At 53.6% G+C, this 16,874-nt stretch overlaps 2 protein-coding genes across 2 annotated transcripts; one reads left to right on the top strand and one right to left on the bottom strand.

Moving 5' to 3' along the window:
• Window positions 1-265: 265 nt before the first annotated feature.
• Window positions 266-7,929, top strand: LOC120955119 (uncharacterized). Its single transcript, XM_040375645.2, has 3 exons — window positions 266-702; window positions 6,732-7,094; window positions 7,178-7,929. Exons 1-3 carry the CDS (start codon window positions 570-572, stop codon window positions 7,375-7,377), a joined length of 696 nt encoding a protein of 231 aa, XP_040231579.2. The 5' UTR covers window positions 266-569; the 3' UTR covers window positions 7,378-7,929.
• A 558-nt stretch (window positions 7,930-8,487) lies between these two features.
• On the bottom strand, window positions 8,488-16,631 carry LOC120955117 (mediator of RNA polymerase II transcription subunit 1). The gene is made up of 4 exons (XM_040375644.2): window positions 15,339-16,631; window positions 15,115-15,248; window positions 10,866-15,031; window positions 8,488-10,788 (listed from the first exon to the last, which is right to left on the bottom strand). Exons 1-4 carry the CDS (start codon window positions 15,657-15,659, stop codon window positions 8,942-8,944), a joined length of 6,468 nt encoding a protein of 2,155 aa, XP_040231578.2. The 5' UTR covers window positions 15,660-16,631; the 3' UTR covers window positions 8,488-8,941.
• Window positions 16,632-16,874: the final 243 nt, after the last annotated feature.

Raw genomic sequence — 16,874 nt, 5'->3', positions numbered from 1 at the left:
CGCCCCCACCGCAAAAAAGCTTTTTTTCTGCTCGGTGAGTGTGAGCTTGCCGTCGAATCAAAACCCTCGTGAGATTCACCCCTAACGATAGCCGCTCACGACGGCGAATGAGCATGAGATGAGAAACGGGAGCACTCACCGTATCGTACGCTGCGTTATCGTCGTCCTGAGTCGTACGCAGCTGCCGTCGTTTATCATGCCGTGCCGCTGTTGGCGAAAAATCGGGCCAAAGACGAGAAGCCGCCGGGTATAAAAGCGTCGGTCGGCCACCGGAAAGCGCAACAATCGTACACCAGGCATCAAACGCTCTGCATCACACACTCCCAGCAGCAATCCCAGTTCGGTGTGGTTGCAAAGACAGCGCAAAACCTTACCCCAAGCAACCGCCGTGTGTGCTGTGTGTGCTGTGTGTGTTCCGTTAGACGATCTTGCGCGTGGCTGTGGCTCGGATTCTTCAGATTTTCTTCGGCTGGTGGAGAGAGTGATTTTGTGAATTAGCCAAAAGTGTGCAAAGTGTGATCTCTCCCTCACCTTCTTCCTTCTGCAACTGAAGTGATCTTTTCGTCAGCATGGTGAAGCTTCATCTCGTCTGTGGCGTGCTGCTGTTCGCGTTCCTCGGCTGGGCTCACGGGCTGCCGGTGAAGGAGCAGGAGCTGGAGGAGGTGCTGACCAAGCTGCAGGAGCTGAAACGGCTGAACGATGGTAATGATCAAGTGCAAAATTTTCCCCTCTTTTTCCCCCCTTCCTACTGTCAGTGCCGTGTCTTCCAATCCACCAAAGTGCTGTCACCAATTGTCCACGTGTGCCGTCCATTTGTTTCGTGTGCCGCTCGTGATCTTGTCAAATTACATGTTTGTGAAGCGTCCAGTCCGTTTGAAAAGATTTACCACAACCGCTCATTAGCACGACGAGTAAAATATTCATTTCCGCCTCATTTCGGTGGTGCCGAAAATTTGCACTAACCTCCAAAAACCAAAAGCCACGTGCTGGCACTCCAACAAACAGGAAACGCCAATTACTTCTACAAATATGGCCATTTCCACAAACAGTGCCATTTCCGTTTGCTACTTGTTGCATATCGCTGCTGCAGTTGAATCCTTTCGCGTACATTCCCCCTGGAGGAATTGGACGTTTCCCGCTTTGCTTACAGCGGCCACGATGCAAATGGCTGTAAAGAAAAGAGAACGAAAAAGAAGAAGTCGGTATGAGTAGATATTTTACATTTTAATCAAAACAGTATCATCATACATCACGCTGCTGTCTCCGCCAGTAACAGAAGCAGCACCAGGTTGCAGCAGCAGCTGTAGCAGGACGCCCTCGGGGGCTTTCTGTGTGAAATAACTCGGACAACGGCGGCATTCCGGAAATGGAGTGGCCTGGTGTTTCATGGCTCAAAAGCGGCCCAAGCCAAGGATCGAGGGAGGAATTGGTTGGGATGAGGAAGCACCATTGAGTGCGTACGGATGGGAAAGGAATGTATCCTCCCCTTCTAGGTCACCTTAATGAAGGCCGAAAAAAGTGTGTGCGGAGCAAAAATTTACAATCCAGACCACAGCGGACAGCTGGACCTGGGGACATCCAGCATTGTTATGAGATCATTTTTACGATTGCATGCGGGCAAACAGTGCTTGAACAACCTTGTTCCAACCATTCCCAGCCAGCCTTGTGGCGCATTGTACTGTTTTTATTTAATTCGATAAACATTCCAGCACCACATGCAGGGACCCCGTCATCATCTGACGGGAGTGGGGATGTGTTATTCGATGCGTTTTCTTGGAGAGTTTCATTCCAAATGAGGCTAACGATAAGTGGTTGAGCGCAGGAGTTGGAAATCGTGATCAAGCATTTTGTGTTTAAATCATAGCCCGTGTTCCACGTGCGAGCGGCGGTCGGAGTTGAATATTTAATTACACTCCATTCGTATGCATGCTTCTAATTGAAGTTGTATTAGGCATTAAATGCAATCAAGAGAAGATAATGCTACAACACAACATAATCTTCTTGAATAGGTTTTAACCTCATTTGCATTAGCATTTCATCCACCCGTTTTTGCAGTACACTCTATAGCGAATCGCTTTTTGCGCCACTCTACGCCAGGATGCGTTTTCCAATATCCTTTGCTTCCCCCATTGACTGAGCACTCCCTGCTCCTCGTCCACCGAAGATGTATAATTTATTATTTTAATAAATTGTCTTCGAGCTGCTCATCCCCGGGAGACAAATCGAATTCGGTTAAGATAATTTCCATACCGCAAAGCGTGAACAACCACGCTGCTCCACTTCCGCGTCACAAAACTTGCAGCCCCCGGGGCTCGCTAATGCAATCACGAATGGAGACGCCTGGTGGCGCATGGTGGTTTTCGATCGCAGCTGAAAAAAAAGACAGGCAAGCGGAACGAGTACATAATTCCCATTTTGCCAACCGACGCGCTTATCGACGCACGGCCAGGGAGTAACAGGCATCCTTTCCCGCAGCCAGGACGCGCGGCGATGCGCTTCAATTTCCCGCTTCGCTGATACTTTTTCCGGTCTGGGAGCGTCTTTTGTTCTCGGGTTTTGCGGTGTTGAAGAGCAGCAACCGGGGGAGGTTTGCTTCCTAATGTATAATGAGCGGTGAGGGGTTCTTTTTTCCGCACTAATCGCCCCAAAACCGATACGCCTAAGCGAGTTTCCCACATGCATTAAAGGTTTGTTTGCTTCCGGGGTGGGATAATTCGATCGCGCTGACCGAGAGAAATCGGTAACACTAACCTTTCACACCAACCGACACACACACTGCCGGGGGTGACGGCATTTCCTATGGCTGCCTGTACCCCAGCGCCATTCGGTTGTAGTTGGTTCTGATTTCTCCCGTCCTTCCCATTCCAGCACCCGCCTTCCCAGCTTGCAAGTGGCAAACTTAAAATTACATGAAAACATCATCAAAGCACGCAGCATGGTTGCTACTGGACACCACACATGCACACACAAGCATGACACATGGTGATGTGAGCGCTCCACAAGTGTGTTTGGAGCCGTAGCACAATTGTAGCACATGTTCGGGTAGGTGGTGTTGGTCCATGATGTTCCAACTAGTTGCGTGCTAGGTACAATGCTAGGGTAAAAATGGGAAGAAGAGGGGTACGGGGGAGGTTTCTTCCCATTTCCAGCAACACCAGAACACCCTTTCCGAAAGGGCCCTTCCTCTTGTGTGTTTTTGTATTGTTTGCTGGGTTGTTCGCACTGCCCGAATGAATGTTCTGCCATTTGCATTACTCATCGGCAGTACGGGGAACTTCAACGGGTAATTCAAGAGGTCTGCACACGCTCCTTTCGAATGCAGCCACGGTGCCACGGTTGAAGAGGACACACATCGGTCGGTTGCAGCGTCATTGGCACTCCATCTGGGGGGGAACTGCACTCGATTCGTTGCCGTATTACTATTGTATGTCACATTCCATCGGTTGCCATGAACAAACCGGATGTAACACACCATTTGTTAAGCTGTAAAGAGGGGAGCTTTCGTTATTTAATTGTGTAAAATAAATATAAAGAGATTATAAAATTAGATTGAAAAATTAACATTTGAACTTTCTCACCCAGTCACAAGCTTAACCCGTAATCCCGTTCGCTACAACGTGCCAATATTGTTGCATTGGTAGATGGTTGTAAAGATTCGACCGGAAAAAAGTTTGAAAAGTGCAGCAGACAGAAAGCGAAAAAGATATAAAAAATGGGTACACAAAAAAGTGCATTTTTTCATTGTAAAAAAACTGAGCGGATTGATAACTTTTGCCGGCGGCGAGCGTTTGAGTTTGACTTGGCAACTCGCTATACTTGGGCAAAAGTTTATTTATTAAGTGACGAGGGAGCCAAACTGTGGCTGGGTCCCGTATCAGAGGGAACCCGAAGAGACAGAGAGAGAGAGAAAAAATGAATGTTTGTCTAAAAAGGATGATATCGTAAAAAATTTCGAATTTTGTAGTATTTTTTCTTTCTTATCACTTTGCTCACGATTTTTAGAGCATCGCGCGGCGCCCTTTTTGTGGTTGCGTTGCGAACGGCAGTAATTTTATCATTAAATTTTCCACCGAGTGAAGCAGCATTTCCCCCTTTCTCACTGGAAGTATTTCAATTACGGTTCAAACCAGTGACCGGCGGCACAGTGGTACAGTAGTTGTGTGAGCATAATTTTGAATGCCGGATAAAAATAACAGCTCGGCCACGTGCTGCCTCGCGGCTTGCTCAGAGCGCTCCTGCCAGGCTAATCACGGTATGTTCCCTTAGGAGCTGAGGCCGCATTTGAAACCACATACGGTGTTGTGTGTGTGTTGTTTAACGAGAAGCCTTGAATTTAAATTGCTGCTGCTGCTTTCCCGCTGCCACCCCAATTGCCTTTCAATTGGTCAAACGCTTGGCAATGATTTGAACGATAATTTTGCTCCCTTCATGGAGCTTTTTGTGTATTTTGGGGCGTCTCCGATAGGCCCAATAAAGGTTAGAAATATTCTAACACATTCCTTGGAACTATTTCGTGCTTCTTTTCTTTGGAAAGTTTTATGTTTCGTTTAGCATCACGCCAGGTGCTAAAGTATTCCACAGAAACCAATATTTTGTGTTTAAACGTGCGTTTTAGGAACATATTTTTCCCTTGCAAACGCTTCTTGCTCGCATAAAGACAAAGTAATTGAGCAACAAACCAACCAAGCTTCATCGAGTGCCTGACGTGGGACGTAGATTGGGTTATGATGCAACGTTCCGAAGGTAAACGATCCTACCTAAATTGATGCTCGGTGGTCTCGCAGCGTGTTGAAGCGACCTCAACCGTGAGGAGCAAAACATTGTTAACGATCTGTCTCACACGCACATAAAAAAGAACTGTTTTGTTTTACATCACAATCACAAGGTGCAAAATAATAGCCCAACTTTGTGCCATCTGGCCGTACAAACACGCTGGGCACGTGCGGTCGTGGTTTTTACGAGCGTCTTCAAGTGAGCGTATGGTGGGTGGGCAGGGGTGTTTTTTCTTCCTTTTGGATGCTTATCCGACGCACAGCTGATGCTCAATTATTCATAGCTTTATTCTATTATTATAATCATCGCCCCGGAGAGGTGCCGAAAATGAGATGCCGATATAGAGTCGTAAAAAACCTGTTTGTCATCGGGCGCCTGTAACGAGTTTAATTACATCAACCATAATCAATCATCCGAGATGTAGTCACTACCCTAGCTCTCAATGTGTGTGTGTGTTTATATGTCTACCTGTTTGGTATCTGTCTTTTGTTCCTCGTCTCTGTCCCGTTCAGTGTGTGTGTGTTGTTCCTTGTGAAGCGTGTCTTACACCAAACGTGAGCGTCCAACTGCGTGTCTAGAGGGCGCTGCTTAACGCCTACCCACGTGTTCTCTCTCCACGTGTTTGTCCTGTGTCCATTGTCCAAGTTGTAAGCGGTAAGCGGTGTAGCGGCGATCGCAACAGAACGCCTCATATTAATGCTTCAAACCCATTTTTACACGCGTACCCTACTGGACACAACACAGAGTACCTGTTCTACAACCGCATTCTGCTCAACTCGGCCGGCATCTACGACGGATCCTTCTCCGCCGTGCCGCGCAACGCCGTCGGCAGTCCGTTCGGGCGGAACCAACGCTCGCTCGACTCGATCGGCGGTGGCAATCTGCTCAAGCGAGCGTCACTCGACTCGATCGGCGGTGGAAACTTACTGAAGAAATAAGTAACCACAAGCCACGGAACATCACGAGCTGACTAGAGATCGAATTTGGTAACCGCACAACGAAGCCACGATGGATTTGAGTTTATGGACCAACATTAAGTTACCGACAGCCAGGCCGGAGGAGTCTGTCCCACCCCACAGCATTGTTAACAAGCGCCCTTTTTCTGTTGGGGCCCGAACAAAAAAGAACAAACAAAGAACGATCATAATCATAATCTGACCTGGACACTTTGATACCTTGAGCAAATCGAACAATCGATTTGTTAAATTAAAAACACTCAAAATTATTTACCTCTGTGCTAGTTTTGTCCCCATTGGATGGAAAGTGGACACACACACACATGCGCGCGCGTATCGTTTAAACGGAGCCCGACCCAAGCCCTTCTCTCTCTTGGCAAATTTAGCATTTGTTGAACTTAAATTGTAGCCTCCTTCATCAAGCACGGAACCTCAACGGAAAAGTTGAACGAACAAAAAAACGTCCGGCCAAGTAATAAAATGAAAAAAAAAAATCAACAATCAAACAAAATGTACAATAAAGCCCTGAATGCAAACGTCTCCTAAGAGCCAATATGAACTACTGTGCTTGTTTGTTAACTAAACCTTCATGTTGTGTGGCAAAAAGTGTGGGAAAAACTAAGACATCCGAAGCCACGTGGCAACCGAGTACCAGTGGGCAGCCTTAAAGCAGCGTCAAAGCTGCAACAAGGCTGCCGCTCAATCGATTACAGTGCTTTATCCGTTCCGTTCTAGACATTTCGTCATCGCCAAATGCAAGTAGGTCAGGTTCAATATCTACAAAAAAAGAAGAAAAGAATTAAAATGCAGTCCTAAATAATAAAACGAAATAAAAATATTGAAAAAATGCAACCAAAAAAGCCTTACCATCCGAAACAAAAGGACCAACGGCTCGCTAACCATTGCTCCCGCTCTTCTTTTCACCCGTTGCATTGTTTTGCTATGCTCTAATGATTCTTTTAATTCACACAAAAAAAACATAAAAACCCGCCCCGAGAATAGGCCAACTGAAGCAGGTCAACGAAGAGAAGTTGCAGCAGCTCGGCGGCGCTTCCACCAACGCTCAGCGAACGGCTGGAGGGGCGAGTAGTGCGGCTGCTGGTGGTATTGCAGGAGCCGCTTCGTCCGGCTTCAAGACGAAACGATCGCTCAACAACTCGGACCGGCGGACGCTGCTGTACAACTACTATTCCCGCGGGTTGGCGCCAATGTACGACAAGCGCAACTTTGACGAGATCGATCGGTTCGCCCGGTTCAACGGTAAGCGCAACCTGGACTACGAGCCCTCGTACACCGGTTCGGCCGACCACGGGTACAATGGGCGCTTCAGCAAGCGTAACTTTGACGAAATCGACCGCTTTAATGGTAAGTTTGCTTCCACGGCTAAATGCGACATAGCCTAAAGCTTCTCGCTCTCTCTCTCTCTCTCTCCTATGTGTGCGCTTAAGGAATGTCTGGCTTCAACTATCGGCTTAACGGCGATGACATGGCGACGATCGGCAAGCGGAACTTTGACGAAATCGATCGGTTCGGCCGGTTCGCCTTCAACAAGCGCTACTTCCCGGAGGTGAACGAGCTCAGCCCGGGCAACAATCTCAAGCACGACCTGTCGGAGGATATGGCCGTCATCAACGAGTACTCCCAGTAAAGGGACTGTGGTAAGCAGGAAAGCGGATACCGACAGACCGAATGCCGAAACACGAAACAGTCCCTGAGCGCCCCCTTGCACCATCTTCCTTTGCTAAGCAGCACACCGAGAAGCACTTTCTTTGAGTTTCCTACACCGAGCAAAACACTGCAAGTGTGCAAGAATTAACTTAAGCAAATGGCACAGAATGGTCAGTAATGTACGCGATCGATGTGCACGTGTTTTATCGCGTTTTTTACACACAGACTCACCGAAATCAAATAAACACTAGTTCACTAATTGTAATTAAAAAAACACACAGAAAAAGTATAAAAACACTAATTACTATGAAAACAACCTATCGATGGAGTGATACGAGAGGAAACGGATGGAGGGATGGATTAAAAACAAGCGTTACTTAAATAAGTTTGAACATAATGTTGTAAAGTAAGAAACAAAGGCAAAATAAACAGATGAAAGTGAAACAAAAAGAGAAAAGAAAAACTCTCCACAAAAAAAAAACGAATAAGCATAGCTTCATAAAATTACCCAATAAACCACTTTGCTAATTGATGTGTGTTGTAGCTCTGACAAGGTATTGGCCATTCTGTTCATTAGGATTTGCCGGGAAGCGCGCACTGGGTCGTGGTAAACTTTCTTTCTTCGATTCGTTCGGACAACGCATTGTTCACAGTCGAGGGGCAAGGCTTTTTGCTTCAACTTTCCACCACCGCGGCATGTCGTTGCACGTGCGTGTGGTTTCGTTATTGTTTCATTAGCTGGCGCTTTTTTTCTGTTGCTTTATTATCACTCCACTTTCGGTGTTTAATGCTGCTATAGTACTTTTTTTTTGTTTTGTTTTAGTTTACCTGGGAATAACGTTTTCCTACATTGCCTCCACTGCTGCTCTTCTGCTCTGCCCTTTCAATTATGCGATTTGCTCTATCTGTTTGCTTATACAAATACCATCCTGATGCCACCACCTTCTTGTGCGTGCGTGCAGGCTGCGGCGATTGCTGGTAGATTTCTTTAATGTACATTTACAGTCCTCAGGTCAGCTTCTCTATGCTGCGCGCTTCTGCAATATAACGGCAACAACCAGCAGACCAAACTGACGGACGAACCTGCTGCTTACTGCCGTTATTTCTACGCTAACACGAGTGTATGTCCTGGTGTATCCTTTTTCGATATTTCGTCAGGATGTAAACTTCCCCTGGGGAAAGAAACCGTTCGTTTTTCCGTACGCCCTTTTGTCCTATCAGTGTTTCTCCTCCTAAGTCTAAGCAAACTTCCGTGTGCTCTTGTGTCATGATCATCAGCTAAATTGTCTCTTTACAAAGTAGGAGCGAATCTGCGGTAGCTGTGCTTTAAAATACTACCCAAAAAAATGAAACAAACAAACAAACAACACTTTTCAACCGCTTCTTTCCTACGCGATAAGCGCGAGCACAAGGAATTTGTAAGGCGACAAACATCTAATGCTCCCCCTTCTCCATCGAGTGGCAGTAAGTAGGTAATGGTCTCTTGCTAGCGCTCAGTAGCCCAGGACAATCCACGCCGTGCCGCCGTGGCCTCATCCTGTGTGTCATTTGCTGCCGATACCGATCAGCGCCTCATCCATCAGATCGTCGTCGAGTCCGGCGGCGCCGGCCGCGTGCGTGGACGAAGCATTGGAGTGCGGCGAGGCGAAGGGTAGCGGAGAGGGTGCGGGCGACTTGACCAGATGCACCGAGACGGAGGCCGGCGACGGCAGGTTGTTCAGGGCCGCGGCACCACCGACGACGTGATTGTTCAGATGGTTGCTGTGGTGGTTGTTAAGTAGATTGTTGGGCGGCGGCGGCGGCAGTACGCCACTCTTGGCGGCCAGTGCCGCTAAGAGCTGCTGCGTGCTGGTACTGTCCAGTGGCAGGGACCCGCCGGTGGACGCCGGAGACTGTCCGCCACCGGCGGCGGCACTCATCGCGTTCATCATCATCATCGACGCCATCGAGGCAACGGCGGGTGTGCTGCCGGCCACTGCGTCACCGCTATTGCCGCTCCCGCCTCCAATCCCATCCTGGGACGAGTGGGAATGATTCGATATCGTGCTGCTGGGGCGCGACGGAGGGCGCATTAGCGTACCGGAGTCACCATCGTTCGACGCACCGCCGGAGATGGGCGATGGAAACGGGGGCAGCACCATCGAGCTCGTTGTGGTGGGCGTGCCCGGAGCCGAGCCGGATCCGCCACCCGAACGAAACCCGTCCCTACTGGCGCTCCCCGACAGCATGCCGGGAGAGGCCCGTCCGGCCGTGGGAAACATACTTCCATCGGAGCTGTTCGACTTGGTCTGCAGTGAGCCATCGCTGCCAAACATTTTCTGCACAATGTTAGGCAGCAGCGGATGCAGACCGGCTCCACCACTCCCACCAGCTCCGGCAGTACCATCGACCGATGCTGCACCCGTTCCCGGAGCCATTTTGTTGCTACTTTTAGCTGCAGCGCCAAGCAGATCGGACAGTAGCCGAGCGCTTGCTTCGCCGGAAGGAGAAGTGGACGAGAACTGCCGGACCGGGGACGATCCTACCGACGGTGCGGCAGTGGTAACGGGCGTCTGTTGCTTCTGTTTCCTCGCCGCAGGATCCTTGGCGCTCTTGGAGCCCACCTCGCCGCTTTCGCTCACCCCGGTAGAGGATGTACTGGTGGCGCTGCTGTTGGAGCGTGCCGAAAGCTTCGGGATTTGAAACTTTGTGTCAAGCGACTTGGCAAACCCCTCCATGTTGCCCATCGAGCCGGTCGGGTAGCCGAGCATCTTCATGATCGATATCGGGTTGACCAGGGCGGAGGACGATGATCCCGTGCCGGATCCTGTGCCGCCCGTAGCTCCCGCCAGCATCGCTCCGGTAAGCGACGAAGCGGACGATGATTTCGAACGGCCGGACGTGGAGCCGCCCTTCTCCTTCGACGAGTAGGCGGACGATGAGGACGAGCTGGCCGGGTTGGAGGTGGACTTCGGCGAGCTTACCTTGGACGCTTTCAAGCCCGTACCGCCGCTTCCGCCGAGCGAACCGAATGAGTTGGACTTTTGAAACGGTGCCTTCGAGGAGCCGGACGTGGAGCTGGTGTAGTGCGGGCTCTTGGTGGACGATGGGAAGGCTCCGCTGAAGGAGGTAGTGTGGTTCGATTGCTGCTGCTGTTGCTGCTGCTGCTGCTGCTGCTTGGACGACACGGGCCCGCTGGATACGCCGGACTTTAGGCCGGATTTGTTGCTCGACTTGGACCCGCTGCCACTGTTGGAGGAGGAGGAGGAGCTTTTGTTCGAGCCCTTCTTGTTCTGGATCGTCAGCTTGATGCCGTCCGAGCTGGGCTTCACCATGTACTCGGACGCTTTGCCGCTGGTCAGGGCCGCCGTCAGCGAAGGTGCACTCGTCACGGAGCTGGATTGAGTTAGGGCTGAAAGGTGTGTGAGAGAGAAACAAGGATTAAAGGATGAATTTGGGGATGAAAGAACGCTCTTGTTCACTACTTACCTGCACCAGCAATCCCCGCCGTGGAGGAAACACAATTGGCCAATGAACTGGTGCCACCCGACGGCAACAAGCCGCTCCCCGACTTGGACGAATCTTTCAGACCGCCAAACCCGCCGATGTTTACGCCAGTCCCAATGCCACCCGTCCCAGCCGCCAGCGAGGTCGTCTGCTGAGTGATGGTCATTTCCGGCAGTATCAGCACCGCCTCGTCGTCCGCCGATTGGGCCGACTTGAGCTTATCGATCACGGCACTGAGCGAACCGCCCAGTCCAGTGCTGCCGCCGGCGGCCGTGGGGGTTTTGCGGTTTTTTGCCGCCTGCAGTGCCTGCAGCATCGAGCTTGCCGTGGTCATGCCCGGCCCGGGCAGTCCCAGCCCTCCCAGGGCAGCCGCAGCACCCGGGACGGGCCCGGTCAGATCGATCATCGGGGCGACGGGCGAGCTCGAGCCAGCGTCTCCGATCCCGGCCGCCATCGAGATGCTCATCGACGAGCCGGCGGCCAGATCGAGCTGTTTCAGCTTCAAGCTTGAGTTCTTCGAGCGCCCACCCGAACTGGAGCTGGAACTCGAGCCAGCAGCACTGGTCGCGGTGAGCGACGATGAGCCAGTAGCGGTGTTGGCGGTGCCGAACTGAAGCGCCTTTTTCTCCGACCGTTCCTTGTCGCGCTCCTTGGATGAACTACCCGCGGTGGAGATGCTTGCGCCGCTCGTTCCACCACCACCGCCGCCGACGTCTGAGGATTTCGACCCGGGAGAGCTACCGCTGGCCGCGGCCGACTTCAGCGCGGACATACTGGGCTTGCCGCCACCGGTCGAGCTACCGCCCGAGTGCAGCGGATGCTTCGGCGACACCGACGAACCATGCTTGGGGCTGTGAAACCCCAACGGCCCACCGCTTCCGCTGTGCTTCGGGCTGCTGTGATGGACCGGGCTGGAGTGTTTCGGGCTAGACTTGCTCGTCGACAGCGAGGACCCGCCCACGCCTCCACCACTGCGGTGCGGGGACGATTCGCCCGACGACTTGTACGGTAGCTTGTTGGGCGGTCCCATCGCCGAATCGTCCGTTTTGCGCTTTTTCTTCTTCTCCGATTTGCTCGAGCTGGTTCGCTCCGACGAGTCGGATGTCTTTCGATGGCTGCCGCTACCACCGCCGCTGCTGGATGAGGATTTTTTACCCGTCGATGACGCAGTAGCGGTGGTCGAGGATGTACTGCCGGTAGCGTTGCTTTGCGGTACTGCTATTGGCGCGCTGGTGACGCTTGGGGAAGGAAATCCACTCGCTGCCACGGTCCCAGCGCTCGTTGCGAGCGGGATTATTTCCAATCCGGAGCCGCTGATCGTTGGGAGAGGTGTTTTCTCTAGCCCAGCACCACCGGAAGGCGATACGACCTTGCTGGCAATGGGCGAAACCGCTCCCAGCGCTGGCTTCCCGGAAGGAGAGCCGAACGGCGCTTTCGCTATGGCCGCCACTGGTTGAGTATTGTTTGTCTCGGCGAAAAAGCTGCTCATCTCGGCCTCGACCAGATCCACGCTCTCTTCCAGCTCGTCCGACGCAGCGGACGTGCTCGAGCTGCTCGAGCTGCTGCTCGAGCTGCTGCTCGAGCTGGAGCTGGAGCTGCTCGAGCTGCGGCGCCTCTTCGTCGGCTGCCCGCCGCCAGTGGACCGCTTCGCCGCGTCCGGCTCGAGCGCGGAAAAATCGAGACTCTCCAGCAGCAACGTCCCCGGGCAGGGCCGATCCGGTGCCGGCTCACCGGCTAGCGGACCGCCGGCCAGTGAAAACCCCGCCGAGGACAGAGAAGATAGGGAGGAGGAAGAGGAAGATTGGAGCGGCATCGTGGCACCCATCGCGGTGTCACCGTCGCCGCCTCCCATCGGCAGGACGCTCGGAGGTTCATTCTTAGCAGAAATCATCGCGTTTGTAGTTGTAGTTCCACCCAAAGAGCTGCCCTTGGCATCGGTCCCCGCCGCCGCCGGGACCGTCTCCCCGAACAGTGGCAAGCCGCCGGTGTCCTCCTCCGTTGCACCGCCGGTTTGCAGCCGCTGCTCGCTGCTGTTTCCTGCACCTGTTGCGCCGGATGCTGCTGCACCCACATCCTGGCTGGTGATCGTGGTGGTGGTGGTGGTGCTGCTGCTGCTGGTGGCACCGCTCGCACCGGCCGCAACCGCCGCCCCAATGTTGGCCTTCTCCGTACCAACAGCGTCACATGCGCCGCCGCCGCCGCCACCACCAACGCTAAGGTTGCTATCACTCTTTGGGCTCTTACAAAAATCCTCCATGCGTCGTTTCTTTGCTGCACCGCCCGCCAACGGTTCCGGCGGCTCCCGGGCACCCAAGCCGCCCGGCGCTCTGCCACCAACGATGCCAATGGCTGCCGCCGCCCCCAATCCGCTCCCGTTCCGCTCGGTCAGCATATCACAAAAGTCTAGACCAAGGGAGCCGCCGCCGCTCACCGTGAGACCGTTGCCCTCTCCGTTCATTAGACCGCGCTGCTGCTGGGCGGCGGCCGTCCCGTTCGTTGCCGCACTGCCTCCACCTCCGCCAGCGCCCGAGCCATCCACTGCCGGGCCCGGTCCACCGAGTGACGAGAGGTTGAACCCGTTCATTGTTCCATCGTCCCCTGTGCCGGTTAAACCGCCACCGGCCGGACCCGTTCCATCGCCGCCATTGTTAAGACCCGGAGCAGCACCTCCCGCTCCACCGCCTCCACCACCACCACCACCGGGACCTCCACCGGCACCTCCCGAAGACACTGTGGAGCTGCCGAGCACGTTCGGTTTGAACTTTTGCTCGTGCTCCTCCTCCCACGCCTTCATCAGCGCTCGCAGCGTGATCGGGATCGACATACAACGCTGCAGCACGGCCGAAATGCGCTCCACCGTATGCTCGTCACTCGTCTCGCCCTCGCTGCAGTAAATGCGCACCGCAATGTTGGCAATGTTCTGCAGATCAAACTCAACCGTGGCCAGCGACTCCTCGTACGGGTGTATCAGCGAGACGGTAATGTTCTGGCAGGACAGGGCACTCACCTCGAACACCAGCAGCCCGCCGGTCGTTCCGTTCTCGATCGTATGTACACTGCCACCGTCCAGCAGCTGCTGCAGTGCGCTGGGCCGTCCGCCACCACCGCCCGGGGCGTTCGTGCGGATGCAGCTCGACAGCAGCTGATTGAAAACGGCCTGCTGCCGGAGGTAGGTTAAGATCTTGGGCACGTGCTGCGGCTCGGTGAACGGTATGCTGCTCACCATCATCCCGCGCAGCGACGGATTGTCCGTGAGAAAGTAGCAATGGTACTGGTCCGGCAGCGACACCAGCAAACCCTTCGCCAGATCCGTCACGCTTCCTGCCGACGCGTGGTGTGCGATCAGCCCGAGAAGCGACCCTGGCAGACCACCACCACCCCCACCGGACGAACCTTCGCCCGCCTGCTGCTGTTCGCCCGCTCCACTACCACCAACGATGCCCCTGATCGCGCGCATCATTGCGCTGTTGAGCGGCATCGGTTTGCTCAGCCGCAGCACGAACGTGGCCGGCAGCGAGGTAGAGTTGTGCTTCTCGATCGGCGTGTACACCGGCTGCAGTACGGACGCCGCACTCCCGCTCCCCGCATTCACCACCAGCAGCGGCTGTATCTGCAGCTTGTTCGCGCTGGACGCTTCCAGCACCACCGCCACGCTGCAACCGATGCGCTCCTGGGCGATCAGCTCGGCCGACAGCACGTTCATGGTGCGCGTGGTCAGATCGAGCAGCTCGTACGGTGCCACAAAGTAGGTCAGCCGCATCGGGTGGCCCCCGCGCCGCTTCTGCACCACGCCGAGCGGCGCCTTGTGCAGCTGCGCGTGCACATCCGCGTAGTGCTGCAGCGACAGCGTGTACAGCGTGTGCAGGTCGGTTTCGAGCGCCTGCAGCGCGACGAACGCATTCACCTTGATCTTCTTCTCCGCGTTGAGCTGGTAGATGGAGGCCAGCCCCTCGAGCTGGGTGGTAAAGTCGGCAAAGTCGCCCCGCTGCAGGCAGGCGACCAGCTCGCTGCAGCTCTGCTGCTTCATCTTGCACTCGTGGTGCACCTTGACGTCCTGCACCGTGCCACCGGCCGGGTCGAGTATGATTTCGAGGTAAAACATGTCGGACGAGATGAACAGGCCGGACGTGTCTTCGCTGAGCTTGAGGCTACAAAAAAGAGAGGTCGCGAATCGTTATAGCAAAGGACAAAGCGAAGCAGGCGGTGCTCATCGCCGATAGCACGAACTTACCCTAACTGTCTGGTGAGACAGTCGAGTCGCTCAACCAAACCCTGCCGGGTGGTCACCTTTATGCAATACTGCATGCTGTCGAGCGTTTTCTGTAGATTAGACTTTTCCACCGCGTCTAAGGCGTATCGTTTTTCCTGCGAATTGAAGGGAAAGAAAGGGAACATTTAAGCAAATCGTTCGTACGGAAAGAGTTTCCCCCCGTTGTTTCCTTTATCCACACTTACCAGGAGCGACATCCGCACGGATTTGGACATCTCCTGGAAGGATTTGTACTGAGCCGATTTGGCCTTCGTCCGTAGCCGCTCCATCAGCAGCTCCATCTGCCACGTCTCATGCTTGTCCCCGCCGAGCAGCACCTTCCCGGCCGTTCCCGTCCCTCCAGCGGATGGCCCTCCACCGCCGGGCGGTTTGATGTCGGGCTTGGCGATGCCCTTGCCACCGCCGGGACCACCGCCGGGACCACCACTACCACCACCACCACCGTTCGCCATCAGTAGGGCCGGAAGACTTCCACCACTGACCGCCGCCGTACCGGAAGCTGACATCGTGTGTGCGTATGCGTGGGTATGATTCTGTATGCGACACACTCTTCTCTCCCTGCTGTTCCCCCCGCTACTCTGATTCCTCCCAATATGCTGCGCAGCTAGGCAGTCCCACTTTTGTTGTCTCTAACACTGCAACGGATGCACACGCCAGTCATCGTCCCGTGCCCGTACCCATTCTCTTCGTCACCATGCGCAAAGTTCACGACAGCCGGACGACACATTTTCCCCACCCGTCCTCGGCAGGCGTTCCGGCGAACCGTCGCAATCCGGTGGCATCTAAAACGATCACTTTTCCCCCATCCCACCACCACCACCGGGAAATGGCTCCGATTACAAAACTTTCCCTTTAATTTCTTCCTCCGGTCACCGTTTCTAGGCGTACACACACACGCACACACTCACTCACTCACTCGCGCATACGCTTGGTCGAGCGGGTGCGGGGCGGGAGAGATCCGCTCGCAAGTATAGTTTCCCGTTGATCAGAGGAAAATGGCTTGCGATGCTAATTCGGCAGCACCGAGCAATCACTTACGGGAAAGATTTCATTCAACAAATCTTATCTTTCGGTCGCCCCTTTCCACATGAGGGCAACAAACGCGTACACACCGTGGCTGCGACTACACACAGAAAACTTCACTGCCAGGTAGCACCCCTTCGTTTTCCCCCAGCACGACTTCTTCCACACACACGCACACGCTCCTCGGCACGATGACCTGCCGCACGTTTCACCGCTTTTCCGCACGCCTTCCCCCACTGCTAGCAGGTTCCTCCGGCTGTATGGAGTGTCCTGCACCGGTCTGCCCACCGTGGGACACAATTTTCACGCACGCGGAACAGAAGAAAGCGCAGAACTTTTCCGACTTGTCGCGACGGAAGAGGTAAATAAATGGCTGCCGTCGTCACGATTTCGACCCGTACAACATGGCGAGGGTTTTTGACGTTCGAATATCGCTGCATCTCGCTCATTTTCTCTACCCATCCTTTACTCGTCTACAGTGCTTGTTTCAAAGAGAGCGTTTGTCCATATGCCTTCCGTTGTGTTGGTGACAATTTACGCGCATCGTGTACCGAGGTGTGTATGTTCTCGCTCGTTGTGTCATGCCATCTCTTTCGCACATATGGATGCGTGAAAAAACGTAAACAAACTTGGTGGTTGACTAAATTTAATGTGCCCAATTTCGTTCAATTAATTGCATCGGAATCGTTTGCAATTTA

The sequence above is a fragment of the Anopheles coluzzii genome, chromosome 3 (genome assembly GCF_943734685.1).
Source record: "Anopheles coluzzii chromosome 3, AcolN3, whole genome shotgun sequence".
Classification (NCBI taxonomy): domain Eukaryota; kingdom Metazoa; phylum Arthropoda; class Insecta; order Diptera; family Culicidae; genus Anopheles; species Anopheles coluzzii.
This window is presented reverse-complemented; position numbering and strand designations above follow the sequence as displayed.

Bases quoted from the DNA above. Each gene is read 5' to 3' on its own strand.
- LOC120955117 (XM_040375644.2), bottom strand. From the start codon at position 15,659: ATGTCAGCTTCCGGTACGGCGGCGGTCAGTGGTGGAAGTCTTCCGGCC. The intron at 15,249-15,338 runs GTAAGTGTGGAT...TTCAATTCGCAG, and splicing joins CCGTGCGGATGTCGCTCCTG to GAAAAACGATACGCCTTAGA. The intron at 10,789-10,865 runs GTAAGTAGTGAA...CACACCTTTCAG, and splicing joins GGCGGGGATTGCTGGTGCAG to CCCTAACTCAATCCAGCTCC.
- LOC120955119 (XM_040375645.2), top strand. From the start codon at position 570: ATGGTGAAGCTTCATCTCGTCTGTGGCGTGCTGCTGTTCGCGTTCCTC. The intron at 703-6,731 runs GTAATGATCAAG...CCCCGAGAATAG, and splicing joins GCTGAAACGGCTGAACGATG to GCCAACTGAAGCAGGTCAAC. The intron at 7,095-7,177 runs GTAAGTTTGCTT...TGTGCGCTTAAG, and splicing joins CGAAATCGACCGCTTTAATG to GAATGTCTGGCTTCAACTAT.